Genomic DNA, 24,599 nt, shown 5'->3' with positions numbered 1-24,599 from the left:
TTTTTCCTAAAGCAGTACATGTTATCTGCTTCTTTTATTTTATTATACAGTTTTACACCTTCATACAAGAAGCTATTTTGAGTCTTATGTTTATTCTTCCTGTCTAGGTGAAGCCAATGACTTGTTCTTGTAGTATAGTTATGAAAACTGCTATTTGTGCTATAATTTTCTATATTTTTCCTGATGTACACTATGTTTTGGAATATAAATTCACAAGGAACAGTTAGAATTTCTAACATTTTGAAAAGTTCTCTTACTGCTTTTTGTTATAATTCTTACTGCTCTCTTTTGCATTTTAAATACGGTTTGTAAATTCTGAGCACTGTTTCCCCAGAATATAATACCATAACTGATTACTGAATGAACATAACTAAAGCATACAGTTCTCAAACATTCACTACTGCATGCAGATACAAGGACTCTAAGTGCATAACATGTTGTGGATATCTTTTTCGAGAGTTTCATAGCATGTTCATTCCAATTCATTTGGCTGTCAATGTGCAACCCTAAGAATTTTGTTGCAGGTACATCATCTTTGGAGATGTTATCTAGTTTTAAATGTAATGGACTCTGTTTTCTGTTCATTCTAAAGCATATTGTATTTGTTTTCTTTATGCTGAGAGTTACTTTGTTTTCCTGTGACCATTTGTGAACGTCCCTCAGCACTTCAGTAGAATTTTCCAACATTTGTGCTGGTGTCTTACTGGTGATTATTATGTTGCTGTCATCCGCAAACAATATCTTCTCTCCATGGCTGATATGTTGTGGGAAATCATTTATATACACCAGAAATAATAAAGGGCCAAGTACACTTCCTTGAGGACCCCAATATTGAGGCTCTGAGCACTATGGGACTTAACTTGGACCCCAATATTGATATATTGTGGATCAGATATGTGTTTCTCAATATTCTTTGATCCACTGGAGACAGGTGTGATTTCTAATGACTGTACTCTGCTTTCTAGATATGAATGAAACTATTTGAGAACCACTCCCCTTACTCCTAGTGCATCTAATTTCTCTAATTTATGCGACAGCTTCTGGTGGTCAACTGTATCAAATGCCTTAGACAGGTCTAGGAAAAGGCCAGTTACATAGCTGTTCTCATCTAGTGCTCCTAAAACTGTTTTTGTAAATTGTGCTATTGCAGATTCTGTACCTCTATGAGGCCTGAAACCATACTGGTCATTGCAGAGGAGGTTGAATTTACTTAGATAGCTCAAAAGCCTGTTTTTCATTATTGTTTCTATCACTTTGGAAAAGCATGACAATAGGGCTATTGGTCTGTAGTTTTCAACGTTTTCTATGTCACCTTTCTTGTGAACTGGTAAAATTTTGGCATGCTTCAGACAGTCAGGGAAGCAACCAGTTTTGAAGGATTCATTTATGATTTCTGTTAGTGGAGCATTGATACCATTTATGCATTTTTTTAGCACACACATTAGGATTTCATCTAAACCTGCCAAGTTTTTGTTCTTTAATTGCCTTACAACATTGCATACTTCCTCCTCAGTAGTTGGAAGCAATACCATTGAGTTTACTATATGCTTCTGTATTGGTTGATTAGCACCTTTTGGAAATTTTTTCTGTAAGTTTGTTGCAATGCTGCTAAAGTAGGTATTCGCATAATTTGCTAATTCTTTCATGTTACCTTCTAAGTTTTTCTTGTTCCTGATTTGTGTGTTTGTACCTCCCTGCTTCACAGTTCCTGTTTCTTGTTTCACTACAGCCCATGTAGCTTTACTTTTATTATTGGCTAAATTTATGAACCTATCATTGGCTGATTTTTTTGCAGTGCTGAGTACCTTCTTGTAGATCCGTTTGTAGTTTTTGTAGTAGTGCAAAAAAACTATTGTCCTTTTTAATGGAGTTTAGGTATTTACAAGTTTGAGCACTTTTTCTAATTCCTTTAGTAATCCATTTATTGTTGGTGGGTGTTCCAATGGGAATTAATGCTTTGGGGAATGTTTCTTCAAATTTTTATTTAAACTCAGACATAAAATTGGAGAACTTGCTATTCACTTTAGTTTCTATGTACACTCCTTCCCAACTTTCATGTGCTATCTTTAAGGAAAACTCTTGCAAAGCTGATGGAGAGTAGACTCCTTTATATACATGCAGTTTTGATTCTGTTTTTACACAAGCTGTTACTTTTATAATCTGACATAGATGGTCAGACAGTCCCAAATTTTTGACAAGTAAGTCACAGTTTTCTCTGCCTACATCCATAGCTATATGGTGTGATGATGAATGTGTGGTTATTCTTGTTTCACAGTTGACTAGTGAAGATAGACCAAAACTATGTAGGATATTCATAAATGTGTTACTGGTGTCATCTGTTTCATTTGTATTTATGTTAAAGTCCCCACACACAAGTATATTATGTTTCAGAGTCTACGCTAGTTCTAGGCTTTGTATAAGTTTTGAAAAGAATATCTCTAAATTACCACTGGGAGAATGGTATACACATAATATAGTTAGTTTCTTGGGAATATTTATAGCAAATATCTCTATTGCGGACAAGTCAAAGTCTCTGTCTACACTTAGCATGATAATATAATTTATGACATTAAATTCAATGCTGTTCTTAACATACATACATGATCCTCCACCTTTCATTGTGTTTCTGCAATAAGAACATGCTTGGACATATGAGGGTAAATTTATATATAAGATTTCACTTTCTTTACACCAGTGCTCTGTAATACAGCTAACAGTGCTGTCTAGGATTTGTAACTCGACTTCCAGCTGTTGCACTTTGTTTTTTACACACTGAATATTTTGGTGGAGTACTGTTAGACATTCAATGTTACTTATCTTGGTGGCTTCTTTTTCGTCATATCTGCAATTAAAAAAATCCTTCAGATGGGAAGGAGGTGTCCTTTTCCGTCTATTTGCTGCCCCATGGATGGTTGTTTCCATGTCTGCTGCTGCTCCTGCTATTGCTGGGATTTCTGCTGTTACTGCTGTCTGTGATGCTGCTGTTGATGGTGATGCTGTTGTTGACATTTTTGCTTCGATTATTATTTGTACTGCTGCATTTTGTGTAACTGCTATTGGTTGTGTTTGTTCTGCTGCTTTTTTTGTTGCTAGTACCATCTGTGCTGAGATGGCTTCTCCATTTTGAGTTGATACAATAATAGGTATGATGTTGTTTTTTGTGTACATAATCTCAGCCTGCACCTAAAGAGTTCAAGATTCAAAAGGCTGCAGATGATAAACTCTATACAGTTCTGAAACAAGGTAGCTCAGAGGCCATTAACAGATTGCAAACTTTTACCGAGCAATTTATTATGAAAATAAATCCCATTTTTGTCTAATAAAAAGTTGAGTTTTATAAGTCTTTGAGTTCTATTTTGTTAGTGTCTTATACTGGGTCCTTTATTTAGTGAATATGTGAGCTAAATATTTGTAATAATTGGTGTATGTCCTGGAGTGAATTGTGTGTGTGTGTGTGTGTGTGTGTGTGTGTGTGTGGTGTAGATTGTAGACTGTTGCTTATAAAAGATGAATTGTGAAGGAAACAACAAGTCAGTTTTGCTAATGTAATGATAAATTGTCTTATATATAGTTCTGTCAGTTATTTCTGAAGAGACAAACATAGAGAAAGGAACTCTCCATGCTACTCTATCATGTGCAAGGCTCTTAATCTTGAAACAACTGCTGCATCCTTCATCCATACATAGTATATTATTATGAAAAATTATTGCCAGTACATCAGAAATGTTTTAGTAACTGTTTAGTACTGTATTCCATTTTAAAGAAAAGATATAAATATTAAAAAAACAGGTATTTTATTAGATAAATCAGAACTATACAATCTGTGCTTTCAGAAGTGAAAATGTTTACAGAAATATTGTAAACTGTCTGTCACACTAATACATCTACATCTATGTCATTCATTAGATACATTTGTTCATTTTAACAACAAAATATTTGATCTAATACACTGTAACTTAGATATTAGCATTTATTGAACAAGGGGACAGTCAAAGATGCACAAAACTAGAACATCATCCTACCACATAAGTACAGTTTACTATGTATTTGATTTCTCAGATATCATTTGTGCTGTATAATGAAAATGGACCAATAAATATACAATGTAATACAGTACAGAAGGCATGCAGATTCACATGCTTCTCAGAAGCATAGAAAAAAATTTTGTTACAGACTAAATAAATTCTTGACAGACTCTCCTTCATGCAGAAAACATTAGAAAAGATAGAGGAGTGTTAAGGTAGTATAGTCTTTGCTGACTTCATTTGAAAATTTTGACAAAGTAGTAAATTATTTATTTGTATGTAGGCAGGAGGCAACATCAATTTAGTGGATGAAATTATCGCAATGTATCAACTATTATTTATTTTACTAGATTTAAACCAATAATGACTGAGTAATAATGCCTAATTGTACTGGTAAGTGTAACCTGGACTTCACAAAAAGAAAAAAAGAAATGAACTTTTGCACGTACAGCAGGAAAAAAGGAAGAAGAATAAATGATAAGGAGGACAGAAATGTATTTTTAAACACATAGTATTGTTTGATGTTTGTCTGCTTCATAGCAGGTCCAGTTGTGAGGACTGGGCATATCAAGGTGATCAAGTTGTTATTGTGTTTCATGGAGGGAAAGAGGCTGCTGCATTTTTATTTTTTTTAAAGGAACAGGTTAGACTGAAACAGTTATGTAAGTATTACTACTGCAGCATGCAAGCAGAAATATACAAGACTTTGGCCTTCACTCATCTGCATGAGTGATTTTAAAGAAGGTACATCACTTTTGTGCTGACAGAGCTAGCACACACAGAGACTAAAATGCCTGGAACTAAAATGAGTACAAAGCACTTCATTTTTCATTTAGGTATTGTTTTGCATCATGTTTTTGTGTTATATTATTTCGCTGCTAAATTAGGTAAAGGAAAGGTACCAGTAGATCTTGAATGGACTCATGGTCTTGAGAAATACTGGAGCAGATTTTTAACTATCTGGAACTTTGTAAGTTTATATAGTTTCATTGTTACTTAGGTTTCTATTTTAACTTGTTTCTCTTTCTACTCTCAATAACAACAATTGTTTGATTCTACTTAAATATTTATGATATTCTTGCATTTAAATGACTAGCAGAATTTTTTATTGCCTTTTATTTCTTCCCTTTTTAATTGTTTCTGTCGGGGGGAAAATGTCATTGCAGACTAAGTCAAAACAACACAACACAAATTCATTTGTGTATATTAGTCAATGATTTTTTAAAGCTCATTACACTCAGAGTAATGTGAGCTTATAAGATAACTATATTCATGAAAGATTACATCCTTTCTTTTCACTATATGATTTTCTTAAGCTTGACATTGCACTGTAAAATTCGTCCTGCACCTGGCAGAGCTAGCACACACAGAGACTAAAATGCCTGGAACTAAAATGAGTACAAAGCACTTCATTTTTCATTTAGGTATTGTTTTTTCATTTCTGTTGTTCTGCAGACTCTGCAGTGAGTCTACACTGGAAAATCTTCTCTTAACTATCTTCCTTTTTATGGAATTATGTTTCAGTAACTTAAGATTTATGATGAGTGCATCTTAATTTGTCCTTATTTCTTTTGTTGTGAAGGTGGACACTTGAACTTATTGACTTATTGTTTATTCATTCAGACATTGTGCTTCATAGACACACCATGAAGGAGATTTCACAAATTGTGAACTGACTGAAAGTATAAATAATCACATAGATGAAGCTATAGAAACAGCGTCCTTAGATTATGTTAATAACAAACTATAAACTAAAATATATGTCTTATCTTATTTCTCAAAGGCACTTGAGAGACTATTCATCCATAAAAAAGTTACAATTAGTGTCTTATTTTTCAGAGGAGCTCACACCATTAAAAGATACTTTTCTCTCATTATATTATTAACTGCTGTTCACCTACTTTTATATACTCAAAAAGTGTGTGTGTCTAGAAATTAATGCTGAACAATAACAGTTATATATCAAATGAATGTGATTTGTTTTAATAAACAATTGTTATATTAATGCTGATACTGAATTCCAAACTAAAAATATCAGTGTTGATATATTTTGGTTTTAAGTTATAATTTTAATATAGTCATTAATTTATGAAAATTCTCAATAACCTGTTATATTTCTAGATTCTCCTCATTAATGTATTTTGCTTCAAACTGAAAAAAAACCTTCTATAGGGATGGTAATCTTTATACAGATTACTTCTGTTCATGCATATAAAGTGCATATCAATTTTAAACTTTTTATTATATGCCATAAATAATATTAGCGGGTATACGTAGTGGTAAGTAAGTGTAATATTGGAAATGTCCTTGAATGTGCATTCATAGATATTCAGTTATTAGTTTTACATGATATATTTAATGCAAGCATGGAGATACTAAGAAGTAATAAGATTAACTTGCACCGAACAAAAATTTTATCATGAGAATTAGTAAATGTGAGACAGAACTGCTGGCCAGTACCTGTTTTCAGGGGGGACAAAATGTTTAGTACTGCTGACAGACAAACATAAAGAAAAAATGACGTCATTATCCTAGCATTTGGAACTGTCATTTGGAACTGTTACTTCTTTCAGTTGGGTCTCTCTCATCTTTGAGTCTGAGTGACCTGCCTTTCCTTTTTAATGCTCCTCATTCTATTTCCCTCTCTTCCCTGAAGAAGGAAGTAGCAGGTCTGAAAGCTAAGATTCACTCTAACATTCATGTGGGTCTGTTGGCAGTACTAAACATTTCACATCCTGGATGTAAGTATTTTCCAGCAATCCTGTCTCATAACTGTCATATGCAAATGGGGACAGATCCCTTCACATGTAGAGACATTGGGCATTGTTGGGAGAAAACAGTGATTACGTGTGCGTGGGGGAGGGGGGGGGGGGGGTATAGGGGGGCTAGCTGTGAAGGAAGACTACTTGACTAAGGTTTAAGGAGATAAGGAGTCTACATCTTTTCTTTATGGACACAGTGGTTGGTAAACAACTTGTCAGCATTTACATACAAAAGACTTGCTGATCATTTAGCAGAATAAATGATTTATTGATCATACATCCTGTGTGCTGTATTGTTGTGCTTTCATTCCATAAGACAAGAGAAAGTATGTCCAAGAGTGGGTCCCTGAACTGCAACATGTGACTTTGCTCCATGAATAGGTATGATCTGTTGATTGTTTTCTAAAACGGGCTTTTAAGCCATGGCAATATCAATGAGATAATATTTTAGACTGTTCAATAAGACATTATACTGTATACTGTCAAATGATTTACTGAGCTCACAGTGTTAATGCTATGGCTTCCTTCTCTTTGTAGAAGTACTTATTTTTCTTATCAGACCAAACACTGTCATAGTTGTGCAGCTTTCTTACCAACAACTAAGTAGCACATTGAAAATATTACTCTCTAAGTAACTTCAGAATCTCATGTTTCATTACAGTTTCCATAATGTTAGTTAGCACAGAGGGTTAGCTGACCATCTTAGAGCTTCCATAGAATCAAATGCTTTGGGATAGCACAAAGCATACTACAAGAAATTAGTTTCTCTGTAGACTTGTAAACTTTCACTATGGTTAAGATGCACTCCTTCTGCTCATTCAGTGTCTTCAGGCATGTTGACTGAGTTGAGGTATTCACTAACAAAAGACAGGCAGTGAGAAATTAGTTCACACATTGTGTTCTGTAAACCCCACTGTGTAGGAGACTCTTTAGGGATGTGGAACAAGTCAAGCTGTATTCAAAATACAACACTGCAGGCTCTTCTGAAAAATATTTTATCAACAAATTATGACAAATAACAATCTAATCACTATGATAGGTATCAGAATTACATCAGGATTAATTTATACACATATATTGTGACCTTTGCTTGAGTCCTCAACTAGAGTTAGCATGTTCTATCAGGTTTGATGTGAGTTCAGCCCTTTTAATTCATGTATCAGTCAAGAAAACAACTAAGCACTTTCTACTTATCTTCTTTCTTGAGGGTCTTGTAAATATTGAAATTGTATAGTTGGTGTTTCCAGGTTCAGAACCTCAGCCTTTCACTACCTGTTATAATAGAGTCAGCTGCCAGAAATTAAAGGCCAGCCATCAGTTTTGATGACCTTAATAGTTTATCTAAGCTTCTTGTTCCACATATAACTCAAAATTATAAACATTCCACCATAGGTGCACAATACAATGCAAAAGGAAGCTTTCTAGTGAATGATCAATTACCAAAAGTTAATGACTATCAATGTGGGAATTTTGAAGACAGATTTTTTATCAGATTATGTATCAATTTTGTGTTCTGTAATAATTTGGATGGCTTTCTGATTTCTTACACACGATGTGGTTGGTCATTATCGAAGTAAGGCAAGTACTATCCACAATTAAATTTCTTATAAATATATTGTTTTTAAATATATACACATTGCAAAGATGGATATAAATACAGTTCGTCAGGAACCCTATTTCTCTTTAGTAACTGACAAGAATGTATAAATGGAATGTGTGTGTGTGTGTGTGTGTGTGTGTGTGTGTGTGTGTGTGTGTGTGTGTGTCCCACATCTCATCATAAACTGATATCAAGCAAACTTGATACACAAAGTACTTATTGTCTGGAAAAGAGTACTGTGGAAGTAAGAACCACATCCAACTTGTGTGGGGTGACATAGGAAATAGACAGAGCGAGGGAGAAGAGGGGGTGGATAGAGAGAGGGTGGAGGAGGAAATAGACAGAGAGGGTAGGGAGAAGGATAGAGAAAGAGAGAAGGGAGGGGAGTAGATGTAGAGAGAGGGGAGGGAAGGAGATGAACAGGGAGAGGGGGAGGAGGAGATGGAAAGAGAGAAGGTGGAGGTGTAGGAGACAGGTGGAAAATGGAGACAGGTAATGGGCAGCTAGTACAGGAAGAGGGTGTGAGGATACAAGTGGAAGAGAAAGAGAGTGTGAGGTGGAAGAGGGAGAAGGTGTAAAGAGGCAGGTGAATGAGGGAAAGGCTGTGAGAAGGCAGTTGTATGAGGGACAGGGTGTGAGGAGGAGGCAGGTGGAAGAGGGATAGGCTGTGATAAAACAAGTGGAAGGCAAAGCTCTGTGTAGAAACAGTAATAGTGGAAGTATGCACAGTAGACTCATTGATGTCTAATTCTGGTACCTGTAAGTAATTCTGATTTGTTTCAAATTGCATAATATGAGAATTTGTAACCTTAAATTTTAAGCTGTTTGCTGAATTGATTATAAGCCTGTCCCATTATTCTACTGACTGTATCTCACATGGATGTGTTTGAACCCTTTATCAGAATGCTTATGCCATCAGCAAACATAACAGTTTTTGAAATGTCTTCTCAAATCAATCAATTTGTAGGTCAAAAAACATGTACAGGCTAAGAACTGAGCCCTGTATCACACAGTATTTAATATTTCCCCACTCTAAATTTAACATTATTCCTCTTGTATTATTTGTTAAAGTGACCTTCTGTTTTCTACTGTTAAGACACCACCTATCCAAAAGGAATGCCTTTAATGCCATACCATTTTAGTTCCATTAGTAGAATTTTATGATATACAACCGATTAATAGAAACTTAATCTGTCCCTCCATTACAATAAGCAATCATTATACTGCTTAATAGTATTTGTGATTATACAAGCTAAATGCACCCCATTAAAGAAGAAAGAAAGCCTCTATTTTGAAACAAGCTGCTGATTCCTTAGTTGTAGTGAATAGTTGCTGTTTATCGGCAATCACCTGCCTGACATGTACTTGATTACTTTGGTATTTTTCAAAGAAAATAGTCATTTGCATTTGTGACAACAGAAACCTGTTTAAAATACACAAACACTTGTCACACAGCTTCACAGTGACACTGCAGTCTACTTGTGATGTAACTAATAAGAATTAACTTGAATCTAGATGATAAATTATTAGTAGGAGTGTTTAGTGAGGTGCTTTATAAATTTCTTTTGAGCTGGTCATGATTTCCAGTCTGAACCCTGTGCAAGGGGGCCAAGGGTGCAGGTAAATAATTTTTGTGTCTTAAATTGTATTGTGCATATGATGGTTCACTTCACAGTGATTTTTGTCATCAGCAACAAAGATCTTTTGAAAACATACAAGACAGTACTCAAAAAAATAATCAGTGAGGTGAACAAAGTGGCAAAAAGGAATTATATTATAACTGTCAATAACAAAAGTAAAACTTGTACAGAAAATAGCAAAACAGCAGACAAGTAAAGCCCACATGTTTTTGTCATGCAGTTAGACAATCATGGATAACAATTATGCGTCGAAGAGAAATTGTGTGGACCAGAAATGTGGGTGATAATAGAAGTGGATATAAAAAAAACCTTAGGGCATTTGAAGGAAAAACACTGTATCAAATCTACAGCTTAAAAAAGAGCCAGAGGCCTGGAGAGTAAGAAACAACCAAAAATTGCAACAGCTTATACACAGGGAAATATAAAGTAAAACTTATTAAATCTTAGAGAAAACACTGGTTAGATGATATGAAGAGGGTGGCAGACAACAGGAGCAACGAAAAGAAGATTTTGCTCCAAGGAAGGAAGGCCCAACCAGGTGCAAGATGGCTGGCCTTAGCAAGATGGAAGACAAAAGTAGAGAACTGAGACACATGGTCACAGATTGTTGAGGAAGTGAAGGCCCATCATGGTCTCTACTGCTGAAGAAGAGGAATAAGAAGAAGTAGTAGAAGAAGAGAAATTGTATCACTGCAATTTTCAAATTTAAGTGAGCAGTTTGTCAGTGGACTCAAATCAGTAATAACAGTCAAACAGTGGAAAGTCCAGGTTGGAATATCAACTATTATGTAATCTATCCTTTTCATAATTAGTAATAATAGTTATGTATTACCAGAGTCCTCAAAAAACAAATTTACTTCTCTCTTCCAAAATCAGCTAATGAGAAACACATTTTAACAATAATTACAAATTTAAAGTTTACATATCATACAGGCATTGAAAGCATCTCATATTTCTATAGTAAGAGCTGTGGTAACCTTATTGTTAAACAGCTCTACAATACAGGCAACCATTTGCTGTCAACTGGAGCTTTTTCATGTTGTTTAAAAGCATAAAACTCAAGCCGCTATTCAGGAAAGGAAAGAAACAAGATGTAGCAAATTACCAGTCTGTTGCACTACTATTTGTTTTCTCAAAAAGGTTAGAAATTTTTTTGAAAGAGTTCTGAGATTTCCTATGTATACTTTCAGTCCTTCCCACAGAACAATGTAGTGTCAGAAAAATCTGATCAAGATAATGTCATTTTCAATCTTTTATTTATTTATCAAAAAACAAAGATGATGTGACTTACCAAACGAAAGTCCTGGCAGGTCGAAAGACACACAATCAAACACAAACATACAAACATACACACAAAATTCAAGCTTTCGCAACAAACTGTTGCCTCATCAGGAAAGAGGGAAGGAGAGGGAAAGACGAAAGGATGTGGGTTTTAAGGGAGAGGGTAAGGAGTCATCCAATCCCGGGAGCGGAAAGACTTACCTTAGGGGGAAAAAAGGACGGGTATACACTCGCACACACACACATATCCATCCACACATATACAGACACAAGCAGACATATTTAAAGACAAATATGTCTGCTTGTGTCTGTATATGTGTGGATGGATATGTGTGTGTGTGTGTGTGTGTGTGCGAGTGCATACCCATCCTTTTTTCCCCCTAAGGTAAGTCTTTCCGCTCCCGGGATTGGATGACTCCTTACCCTCTCCCTTAAAACCCACATCCTTTCGTCTTTCCCTCTCCTTTCCTCTTTCCTGATGAGGCAACAGTTTGTTGCGAAAGCTTGAATTTTGTGTGTATGTTTGTGTTTGTTTGTGTGTCTTTCGACCTGCCAGCGCTTTCGTTTGGTAAGTCACATCATCTTTGTTTTTTGATAAATTTTTCCCACGTGGAATGTTTCCCTGTATTATATTAATATCTTTTATTTATTTATTTATTTATCCGTCTGTAGGTAATGTAAATTGTATGGATGTTGTCAACATGTAAAGACATAAAATACAGACACAGAGATATGTAAACATACATAATTACACACATATTGCTCCACAAGCTAGACAGTGACAAATGTTTCACTGGTATATTGTAAAAGTTTACATTCATCACCAACCACAAGTATTACACAGTTATTAAATTGTTCATATTTCAACATATTTTGTTAAGACAGATTACAACAAACCACTCACAAAGCCTTGAGATAATTAAAATGATTACAGGTATCATATGACTAACAACACGTATTAAGGAGGTTGAAAGAATGACAGTAGATCAATCTTGAAGTAGTGGACCAATTGCAGGCAGCATTGATTACATCAAGTAATTTGATTTCAAGAAGTTGTGCACTGTGCCCTCTAGCAGAAGGCTGGACCATCTGTGGTCCTATAGGAACCACATCTTTTATAGGCAATGGCAATACTACCCTTCAATGGTTTTCATTCTTCAGCCTCCAGATTGTTTCTTTTTTAATGCACCTTATATTAAGATGAATAGTAATTATTAGCTACACTTACATAGTAAACTGTGATAGTCATGCCCATACTTTACTGTGCCCAATTTTATGTAATGTAAGCATACCTAAAAAACTGAATTGCTTTTTAGCAAAACAAACTACACTCCTTAGTAATTATCTACATTATTTACAGGAAATACAGACATTTCACTTCGCTCTTTGTGTTGCCCAAGATGTACTAGAGCTGGAGTCAAATAACTACTTGCAACAGGTCAAACACTATGTAAGGAAAGTGAACAATTACACTTTCAGGACGTTTGTATTTCCATTATCACTTGTAAGTAAATAAAACTTCAGATACAATTCTAGCTATAGTGTAGTAGGTATCACATATTTATTTAAATTACTACCCCTAGTGTAATAAAATACAGCTGTATTCTCTGTCCAAAACATTTTTTTGCATTGGTGCTAGTAACTTATCAAAGAAAATTTTTTGTTTGCTACATATATGACATCTAAGTGAACTTCTTTGTATATCAAGGAAAACTAAATTAAAAAAAACCTGCAGATCAATTGCTATTATGTGTCCCACCTCTTAGACTGATTGTTAATTTATCATGTAAAACACCAGAAATGAGGAATCTTTATTAGCCATTGACCATTTTGCAGTGAAATAGGTTTTCTCATTGATTCATAGTAATACAGTGGATATTAAATACAGTAGATGAAAATACAGCAAAGTACTGTGAAAAGGTTGTAAAAGCTAAACCCATTCTCACACATATAGAAGAATTCCTTAATGTTGTAAAGTGAGTAGTGAGATAACCAGACATTCAACTGTGTTTTGAAGTGGTTTTAATGGCATGTACCAAGCACTGAGAGCAATTTAATACAGATTCTGAATGGGTTCACAGTGACCATGACAGTTCGTAATAACCCATTCACTGATTCTGTTAACTTACTTTGTGATTTTGTTGATACACGTCTTTCATAACAACAGCTTCAGGAATGAATCTTCTTGTTTCCATGGCATAAGGCTTGTTCTACAACGTTTACAAAGTTCCAGGATTGCAGCTGTATCCAGTAAGTGTCCTCTGCTGATATTTTGGCTGAGAATTATCCAGTCATCTTCAGGGACATAATACTGATGCTGAAGCCCTCCCACCCACCTAATAAAGACAGTGCTTTCAGAGACAGCTGAAAAAATGTCACTCAAGCAGCGATGACCTGTACTACTGACACACTCTCTATAATGGGGATTGTGTCATGTATTCTACTGTAGTTTATAAACACTAGACATTAAGATCTCTGGTTCTGTGCTATTGTCTTTGAGAGATGACTATTCCAAATGATGATTTTCATATTTTAACCAAGTGAAAACAGCAACTGGGATAAAGTGAACCATTTGTCTATTGGATTTTGATGACTTTCCTAATTAATAACTCTCAGAAGGATGATGTAGAAGTCAGAATCTTCATATTTTCATACTCCATGTAGTGTGCTGTCTCAGTGCAGTGTTCAGCCACTACAGATTTTTTGGGCTGTAGCAGATGAGTGTAGTATCAATGTCCAATGTAATGACTGATGTTGTTTGCCCAGCATATGAAAGTCCACACTGACACATGTTATATGTACACATAGCATAAAGTAATCCTTCAGAGAAATAATGAGAACCTTCAGTTCATGCTTAGGTTCTAACATATTTTAGAAGAAAGACTCCTTACATATAGTAGGAAGACCATGGATTTGAATCTTTCCTCCTCAGCCTTTTGATGTAGGATGCTCACATAAAGTTTGAAAGGCAGAGCCTTGCATATTTTGTGTGATGCGTAGCCTACCTTGAGCCACATTTTTGAGACATTCAAGTTTCTCACACAGATAGTTGTCATCCGCAATAGTATGTGCCCTATAGACATGTGTGTTGAGGACACCATCCATGTGCAGTGGATGGAGGCAGATGGCTACTTGCAGATACAAATCTGTGTGTTGGCCTACAGTAGACTTAACGTCCCAAGGTGCTGTCGGTTTAGAGATGAACTAAAATGTGCAGAAAATGGAAGCATGTGTTCTTTTCTATTTCCCTGATGATTTTTTTTTCATCTTTTTCCATGGGTGGAATTAAGGTGGCTCAAGAACTGATGATGTGTTTTATTACCATTGTAAAACCACTAACAATATACACAATAGTGCACTGGCATTAGGGACTGCCCATGCTTGCTTAAAAATTGCAAAATTGGAAACAATCAACAAACAAGGAAACACAGAAGAAGTTGGCAATTACAGGTCTATCGCCCTATTGTTTGGCTTTTCAAAAATTCTAGAGAAGGTCTTCCACAAAAGACTTACGGCCTTTATGGAAAAATATCAAATCCTACCCACAGCCCAACACAGGTTTAGGAAGAACCACTTAACCAACAGTGCTATCTATGAATTCCTATGCAAAATTTACCAGAAAGTTGCCAGTGGCGAATATATCACTGGTGTGCATCTTGACTTGTCAAAAGCATTTGATATCATAGATCATGAAGCACTACTATAGAAATTAAATCAACTAGGCATCACAGGCACACCTAATGACTGGGTCAGGGTTTTCCTCTTATCTGTAAATGACCAATAAGCAAACATACTGTGTCAAAATGCTTACCAGTTTGTTGACAATACAAGATATCTCATTACTCCAAAATCAGAAAATTTTCTACACGAAAACATAACAATGACAATCGGTACCATAGCAGAACGGTTCACATACAATTAGTTAATCATAAATGAAGGAAAAACTATAGTAGCAATCAACTTCCATAATGTCAAGTAAAAGGTTCCACAAACTATAAATATCCAGTTGTCAAACAAAACTGTAAATGGAGCTGATCTGACAAAGTTTCTCAAGCTCTCGATCCAGGATAATATCAGGGGGGGGGGGGGAATTCATATTGAAAGTCTCAGCAAAATATTGAACACATTTTGCTATGTGATGAGGATCCGTGATAGCTGCTGTAGCAAAGACTGCCTAAAATATGAAATATGCAACTGTCCAATCAATCGTGAAGTATGGAGTCATTTTCTGGGGAGCTTCTCCAAACACCATCAAGGTATTTAGAATTGAAAAAGGATCATGGGAATCATTGAAGGTGTGCCAAACGCACAAAATCTTGCAAGCCACTCTTCAGAAATCTGCAAATCCTCTCTCTACTATGCCTTCATATATTTGAAACCATACCATTCATACTATTCATGCCAACTTTCCTCAAAAATGAAGATGTACACACTCACAACATAAGGCAGAAAATGAATCTCTGTATGCACCATAAAAAAACTGAGCTCTACCAAAATGAAGTTCTGAACCTTGGAAAAAAGATATTCCGGAAACTACCAAATAACATACAACCTGTAAACAACACAGCAGGGTTCAAAGCCACAGTAAAGGTGTATCTAATTGATCACTGCTTCTACAGTCTGAAAGAGTATTTTGATAGATAGTAATGTGCCAGTATGAATAATAATGTACCAGTCTTATCTGCAGAAAGGGTAGAAAAAATTGCAACCACTGAACAAATACAAATAATGTACCAGTAATAAGTAGTGTAACCATAAGAGGTTGATGATGTTAAAATGATGGAAACATTACTCTGTGTAATGATCTCCAACATCTTATATATGGTCTATGTACCAACAAGGTCTCATGGACAAATAAATAAATAAGTTCTACCATGGAAACAAACCACAGATGTCTCGCAAAATGTCTCCAAAAAATCAGGCTTAAAATTTGCAAAGTCCAGCTTCTCTTAAATTGACCACTACTGGTGACAGAGGGCTTCTCATTGGCATCGCCATCAGTGTGTTCATAAAGATCATTGTCAAATAAAAAATATGTTGAGGTGGTCATTTTTTCGAATTTAGAAAATTAAAACTTCCTCTAGGACTGTCAAGAATAGTTTTGGAAGTACAAATCTCTTTGCCGGGTTGAGCTCTCTGTTCTGATTTTTCATTTATTCTGGTAAGGCCTGATAGAAACTGTAGCACTGACATATATTCTTGAGAGCTCTAGTAAACATTTTGTTGATACTTCGGCAAGCATATTTTTTCCCAATCTATGAATCCAAGACAAAGAAGTAATTGATACACATTGTTTTACCTACAGTTTTGTTCACAACTTTCAGGTGGTCTACTGTGCTAGTACCACTTTGAAGTAAGTCTGATGATTAAAATCTTATGTTTTTGTGGGGTTGAGGATAATTTTATGTGTTATGGATAGAAGACTGAAAGATCTATAGTTTATTATTCTTGTTTGCTTTCTTTGTTGTTAAGTAAGTCTAATCCATGACTAGTATAATTTTGAAGAATTAATTTCCTCTGCACAGATTCCATAAATAGTTTTACAAGTTCCATTAATATTAGGTTTTAATCAATTCTATTAAACCATGATTTTCCCTATGCAAATTTGCTTTCTTTATAGCTGTTATGGTTTTACATGCATATGTCGAAATTTGCATTACTTTGAGAACATCAGTGTTTTCATTACCAACATTTTATTTTTCTGATCCATCTCTTCGGCAATACAAATATTTAATGAAATCTTTGTAATATTGTGGAATTATTGTGACATTATTAGGTACTATTCAGTCTGACAATAAACTTGACAAAACATCTAGGACTGAAGTGAGTGGCACTGTCTACAGCAAATCCATCAGTGGCTGATATATCGAGAGAATAAACTGTGACAGAAACAAAAACTGTAATAGTCTAGGGTCTGTGCATAAATCAAAATACTTTCTTAAGCAATAAATTTTTGCATAAAAATAGTTTGCAATTAAACATTTAGGATTCAAAATTCTTAGCAAAATGTTTGCTGATACATGTAAAGTTCTCAATAGTAGGAGAAAGTTATAAATAAGGATAGGAATGCTAAACAATACTCTATTCTATTCAAGTAATACAAAACGTAACACTGAAATACCACCTGAGCGAATGTATTCTTGATACCATTGTGCGTTAGGTAGGTATGCCACATAAATAATGATATGTATTCTTTAAACTTTCAGAATTAACTTTCATTAATTATAAGAATGTTTGGTCAAGAAGACACTGAACTGACAAGGTTACAACAAAGATAAAAAATCTGTGCCAGAGATGTAATGTGTGCATATCAATAATTTCACTTCCCACAAACAAAAAATGCATCACTGTCAGTCCTTTATTCCACCCCCCCCCCCTCCCCCCCACCCCCCTCCCATTTCCCCATCCATAGTGCAGATTACCTGGAATGTCTTGATATTTAGATGACTGGCTCTTGTGTGGGTCAGATGCCATGGTGGTAGCAAAGCTGTCAGTTGTGATACAGGTGTATCCACAGTCTGGTGACACAGGGTTGCTCAGGGTCTGGGAAGTATGAGCCAATGGATTGTTTGTAGCATGAGATGTCAACAAGGTGTCTGGGTTAGTTGAGGAAAAAATCCATGCATTTTCAACATGTGCAATGGAGACATTATACAGAATGTGTTCTCTATACAACATCGAGAAACGGACAGGGTATGGTGGCTGGAGAGGCAAATCTGTTTGAGTCTATATGCAGCATTACATGCAAACAGCTGTGTAATTCTTTGTGCACAAGCACATGATGATTAGTTTGGAGAGGATCTGGTAAGCAACAGATATTGGAGCAGTGGTACTTTACTTGCAGCACTAACTGTGTAAGTTCTGCTGTGTTGGATAGTGATGCCAGAACTAACAACAAATCATCACCAACTTGACCTCACATTATGGGAGGAGAAAGCACGCTTGCAAGATATCAGCCCCAATAATCAATTCCACACAAAAATTGGCCCATAATTCTGATAGTAGTTATGACCTTCTGATTATACAGGTTTTAAATTTCACATGGCATGAATATTTGTCACTAACTCTACCCCACTGCAACCACCTTGTGCCTGAGTGTAAAGAACTTTACAGTGGAGTGAGTAAGAGATTTGTGAAATACTGCTGCGATACTGGTAACATATTTCATTCATTTGTATAAAAGTGTGTGGTTTCTAACCAGCAGCTTGTGCCAGAGATTTCTTTGTTTTGAACATTTTTATGTTGTGATTCACAAATGCAGAGTAAATTAATGAGACTAATGGGTGTGTCATTACTAACACCACTGTTGAGAGTGTTAAGGAGATGTATATTTGCAGGAGGGGTGCTATTCTTCAACATTATTGGCATTATTAAAGTGTAAATCATAAATCATTAACTTCATTCCATAATAATTCTTCAGTTGCTTAGGTTTACTCATTTTGCTTTTGAGATGTGCATATGACTGCAGAATGTCAGTACAAGGGTATTATTAAATAATATGAACATATATGTGTGCAAAGTTGACTGAATATGTACTCACATTACTTAATTATTTATCATGTAGAATAACAAGTGTTCTTGAACAAGATTTTACAACACATTGGGCAGATGTGTCAATCTTACCCCTGCTCTTCCATCCTCCTCAATTTCCCAGAAATGGGAGGGCTCCAGCTGTCACTCTGCTAAAAAATATTTAGGCTCAGGCATTAGGTGGCCCATTTGAGTTCCCAAAGCACCCCTGTAACATTTATGTGATGTTAGAACCTACCGGTAACAAATCTAGCAGCCTGCCTCGAACTGTTTTGATGTCTTTCTTTAATCCAACCCAGTACAGATCCCAACACTTGAGCAGTATTTGAGAATAGGTCACAGCATCCTATATGTGGTCTCCATTACAGATGAACTGCACTTTCCTAAAATTCCTAAAACTTCACCATTCGCCTTACCTACCATAGTTCACACATGCTTGTTCCATTTCAAATTGCTCTGCAGTATTACACCCAGATATTTAAACAACATGACTGTGTTAAGTAGGACACAACATATGCTGTTTCTGAACATTACACGGTCTGTTTTCTTACTCATCCGTATTAGCTTACCAGCAGTGGCAGAAAAGTACACAACCTCACATGGAGCAACAAGCAGACGGAAGAGAGTGCCTCCCTCCCATCTGCAAGATTTTTTAGTCACAAGCATGATGAAAAAGAAACCTCCAAGATAAGTAACATTAAATCTCTAACAGTGCTTCACCAATACATTCAGAGTATAAAAAGCAAAGTGCAACAGCTAGAAGTTGAGTTACAATCCTTAGACAGTCCAGTTATCTGCATCACAGAGCACTGGTGCAAAGTCAATGAAATTCAATACATAAATTTGCCCTCGTATGTACTAGCTTGTTCTTATTGCAGAAACTCAATGAAAGGTGGAGGATCATGTATTTTTGTTAAGAGTGGTATTTCATTTAAAGTCAGGAATGATATTATCCTACTAAGTGTAGACAAGCATTTTGAAGTGTCAGCAGTAGAGATACCAGCTGTAGATATGCCCAAAAAACTAATTGTACTATGTGTATACTGTTCTCCCAGTGGTGATTTAGAAACATTCTTTTCAAAACTTATGCAAAGCCTAGAACAAGTGTCATCCCTGAAAAGTAATATACTCTTGTGTGGTGACTTAAACATTAACACAGCTAAGGTAGATGAAACCAGTAACACTTTTCTGAATATTCTGAATAGTTTTGGCATGTCCTCTTTAGTTAATTGTGCAACAAGAATAACCAAACACTCAACATCTACCATTGACCATGTAACTACAGATATAGGTGGGGAAAACTGTGTCATAACTGTCAAAAATCTTGGACTGTCAGATCATTTATGCCAAATCATAAAAATAAAAGCTTCTGTAGAAAAACCAGTAAACCTCCACATGTTTAAAAGAGTCTACTCAGACGCAGCAATACAAAAATTTTGCTTACAATTAAGACATGAAAGATGGGAAGAAGTATATTCAGAAAATAATGTGAATCAGAAATTCTCCAAATTCATGTCGGAGTTTAAGATAATATTCGATGAAGCCTTCCCCAAAGCACTAAGTTCTACTGGAACATCCACCAAAAATAAGTGGATTACCACAGGAATTAGAAAATCTGCCCAAACTTTTAAATACCTAAACTCTATAAAAAACAACAACAGTGATCCAGATTTTCTTCATTACTACAGAAACTACAAAAAAATCTATAGGAAGGTGCTCAATGTTGCAAAAAAAAAAAGGCCAATGATAGACTAATAAATCTAGCTAAAAATAAAAGTAAAGCTACATGGACTATAGTGAAACAAGAGACAGGAACAGCAACACAAAGGCAAATAAACACACAAATCAGGAACAAAGAAAACCTAACAAGTACCCCAAAAGAACTAGCAAACTTTGTTAATTCTTACTTTAGTAGTATAGCTACAAAGTTACAGGAAAATTTTTCAAAATCTCATAATCCACGAACACGGGAATATACATCAAATTCAATGATATTGCTACCCACTACTGAGGAAGAAGTATGTAATGTGGTAAGGAAATTAAAGAGCAAAAATTCAGCAGGTTTAGATGAAATTCCAATCTCTGTGCTGAAAAAAATGCATAAATAGTATCAAAGCCCCCCTAGCCAATATCATAAATGAATCTTTCAAAGCCGGTTGTTTCCCTGATTATCTGAAACATGCAAAAATTTTACCTCTACACAAAAAAGATGATGTAGAAAACATTGAGAACTACAGGCCAATTGCCCTACTGTCATCATTTTCCAAAATAATAGAGTCCATAATGAAGAACAGACTTATGAGCTATCTAAACAAATACAACCTTCTTTCAAATGACCAATTTGGTTTCAGACCAGGCAGAGATACAGAAATGGCAATAGCACATTTCACTAAAGTGGTTCTAGAAGCACTGGATGAAGGCAACTATGTATCTGGCATATTCCTTGACCTGTCAAAGGCCTTTGATACAGTTGACCACCAGAATCTATTACTTAAGTTAGAAGCACTAGGAGTAAGAGGGGTAATCAACAAATGGTTCCATTCATACCTTAAAAATAGAGTACAGTGGGTAGAGATCTCGCATGTCTCCAGTAGATCAAAGTTCATAGAAAAACACCTGTCAGATCCACAGCATATTAATATTGGGGTCCCTCAGGGAAGTGTGCTGGGTCCGGTGTTGTTCTTGATTTATATAAATGACTTTCCACAATATATCCGACATGGAGAGAAGATATTGTTTGCCGATGACAGCAATATTATAATCACCAGTGAGACATCAGCACAAATGTTGGAAAATTGTAATGAATCACTGAAAGATGTCTACAAATGGTCTACAGAGAATAAAGTGACCTTAAATATTAAGAAAACAAATAGCATACGCTTTAGAATAAACAGAAAAAACAGTCCCCTAAAGTTAAAGCTACATAACACCTCTGTAGACGAAGTGCCCACCACAAAATTCCTAGGGTTGCATATTGACAGCCAGCTTAGGTGGAGTGAACATGTTAAAAAACTCACAAAAAAGATATCTACAACGTGTTACGCACTTAGAGTTCTCTCCTCAGTATGCAGCGATGAATGTCTAAGAACTGTATATTTTAGCTATGTACATTCAGTCATAAGCTATGGGATAATTTTCTGGGGAAATAATGTACTCAACTTACAAACAGTTTTTAAAGTGCAGAAGAGAGCAGTGAGAATTATAACTAAAAGCAGTAAGTGGGCTCACTGCAGAGAACTATTCAAAATACTTGGTATTCTAACTGTTCCCTGTTTATTTATGTTCCACACTATAGTATATATAAAGAAAAATATAGTGAATTATAGTACAAACAGCATTTTACACAGCTATAGCACAAGAACAAGCCACTGCCTTCATCTAGATAGGAGAAACAAGCATAAGACCCAAAAAAGTTTCTTGTATCAGGGTGTAAAATTGTATAACAAGCTGCCACAGGAAGTCAAAGAAATTAACAGCATGTACTGTTTCAGAAAAACTCTTAAACTGTATTTTCAGGAACACTGTTTTTACACAGTAAGTGAATATTTAAATGTTTGAATGTAATTTAAGTGACATAATGACATTGTATTGTATATTCTGTAAATGTATAACAAGCTTCACAGGACATCAAAGAAATTAACAACATGTACTGTTACAGAAAACCCTTAAACTATATTTTCAGGAACACTGTTTCTAAACAATAAGTGAATATTTAATTGTTTGAATGTAATTTAAGTGATAAATGTCATTGTATTTGTATACTCTGTAAATGCATATAAAAGTGTCAATGTATCTGCAAAAATCACTGTATCCAAACTGACAACATCCATACATTGCAAAATGTCTACGGATGGCTAATCAAATAAATAAATAAATAAATAAATAAATTACTAAATGATGGTGAGTCTTTCAATCCTTCATCCACTTACGAGGCACAAAAATCTCCAGACCACAATTTACAATCTGCTTCAACTTTGCCCATAATTCCTCTATGTCCATGACATCAGTTCACTCTCTGTCCAGTAGAAACACTCTCCTAGTCTTCTTGACTGACTTACTTTCATAGTCATAGTTGTTATAATGATGTCTGATTGCTAATCCCTGTTTCTGTACTGACATTGTCAGTGAGGTCTGGTCTATTTGTAGCTAAAAGGTCCAAGACATGTCCATTGTGTGTGGGCTGCTGAGCTAGCTGCACAAGACAGTTTTCAGAAAACATGTTCGAAAGTACTTTGCATGACTGTCTCTCTGTACTGTACCCCCCCTCCCCTCATTATATCCATAGACATCCTGGTCCATACTCAGTAGGTTAAAGTTGCCTCCTACTAGTATTGCATGATCTGAGTATTTGTGTGCTACTGACTTTCTTTGAATGACTTTAGAAGTGTCACATCAGAATTGGGTGGCCAGTAAAAACATACAGCAATTAACTTGGTTTCACCTACATCTGTTATACACACTCAGATAGCTTCACATTGACCTCAATAGAGCAATGAACACTCCCCTCTTATGGGCTCTAATCTCTCTTTCAGACATATATTGCTAAATATCCCAGAGCTTTCCACTTCAGGTTTCAGCCAGCTCTCAGCTCAAAGAATAACATGAGCACAAGAACTATCATGGAGGGCAGTGAGTCCAGGAACTTTGTTATGAATCATTTGACAGGTTACTGATAACAGTTTGACAGTCAAAGTGTCTTTATTCTTAACGCCATTTGACTTCCCTTGCTGCATATTGACTGGCAAGTGTTCAACAAAGCATTTCAAACTACTGTCTGGCCTAAAAAAAACCTCATGTACAGTCATGGACAAAACAAGTGAGACTGGTCTACTTTTCGTTATGCCGATCTGCACAGCTTTAAAGTCTGCTACACAGCATAACAGGCAAGGCAACAAAGTGCTACCAACATACTATGCACAGGCACGAAATTGAAAAACTATCCAAACTATGTCAGACTGTTTTCAATCAAGTGTAAGACTATATTAATGCTGATTAGCATGCTAAACACAACATATAACTATAAGATATAATTGAAAGAAGAAATGCTAATTAATATGATCTGCACTAATAAAACTGAATTTCAGCTTATCAAGATGACATAACTGTTTTAATAAGACAAAGTACCACAGATCATTATGAATAAACAAAATATTATGTGCATTCAGACGCGAAATGGTCTGTGTCAACGTTCAGACCAGTCATACTTGATTACCCTTGCTCACCTATCATGGAAGTTGGCAAATTTAGCAATGCGTGAAGATTCATAATGAAATTCAGTTAAAAATCATTCAGTGCCACTCATTTCAATTATTGACAGAAGTAGAAAAAGTAGGCAGTAACAAGTATGAAATTCTACAAGATTTTCATATTTACATCCACAGGGCACCTGTACAGAATAAAGGTAGCAATAAAACCTATGTCAATGCAATCTAAAGATACGGCCGTTTATGTAAAGAAAATTTATACGAAAGGTCAAAAAATGGCTCTAAGAACTATGCGACCAAACTGCTTAGGTCATCAGTCCCCTAGACTGAGAACTACTTAAACATACGTAACCTAACACACATCCAGGCCCAGGGAAGGATTCGAACTGCGGGCAGAAGCAGTCGCGCAGTCCGCAATATGACACCGTTGAACGCACGGCTAACCCATGCCAGCAAGCTGTTAATATCATCTGGCGTTGATAAAAAGTTATTTACTTCTGGTGAATGATTTTCTGTACAGTTCATTTAAAATATAATAACTAAAATGAATTTGATGT

The 24,599-nt window shown here is 35.6% G+C and overlaps 1 protein-coding gene across 1 annotated transcript in view; it reads left to right on the top strand.

Annotated features, from left to right (window-relative positions):
- The first annotated feature begins 4,682 nt into the window (after positions 1 to 4,682).
- Positions 4,683 to 24,599, top strand: part of LOC124595303 (androgen-dependent TFPI-regulating protein-like) — a 58,802-nt gene continuing 38,885 nt past the window's right edge. Inside the window, exons 1-2 of the mRNA XM_047133990.1 lie at positions 4,683 to 4,995; positions 12,669 to 12,812. Of these exons, the coding sequence (XP_046989946.1) occupies positions 4,816 to 4,995; positions 12,669 to 12,812 (324 nt within the window). The 5' untranslated portion in view covers positions 4,683 to 4,815. The remainder of the gene's footprint in view (positions 4,996 to 12,668; positions 12,813 to 24,599) is intronic.

The sequence above is a fragment of the Schistocerca americana genome, chromosome 2 (assembly GCF_021461395.2).
Source record: "Schistocerca americana isolate TAMUIC-IGC-003095 chromosome 2, iqSchAmer2.1, whole genome shotgun sequence".
Taxonomy (NCBI): domain Eukaryota; kingdom Metazoa; phylum Arthropoda; class Insecta; order Orthoptera; family Acrididae; genus Schistocerca; species Schistocerca americana.
The sequence above is the reverse complement of the archived record's forward strand: the minus strand, read 5'-3'. Positions and strand labels throughout refer to the sequence as shown.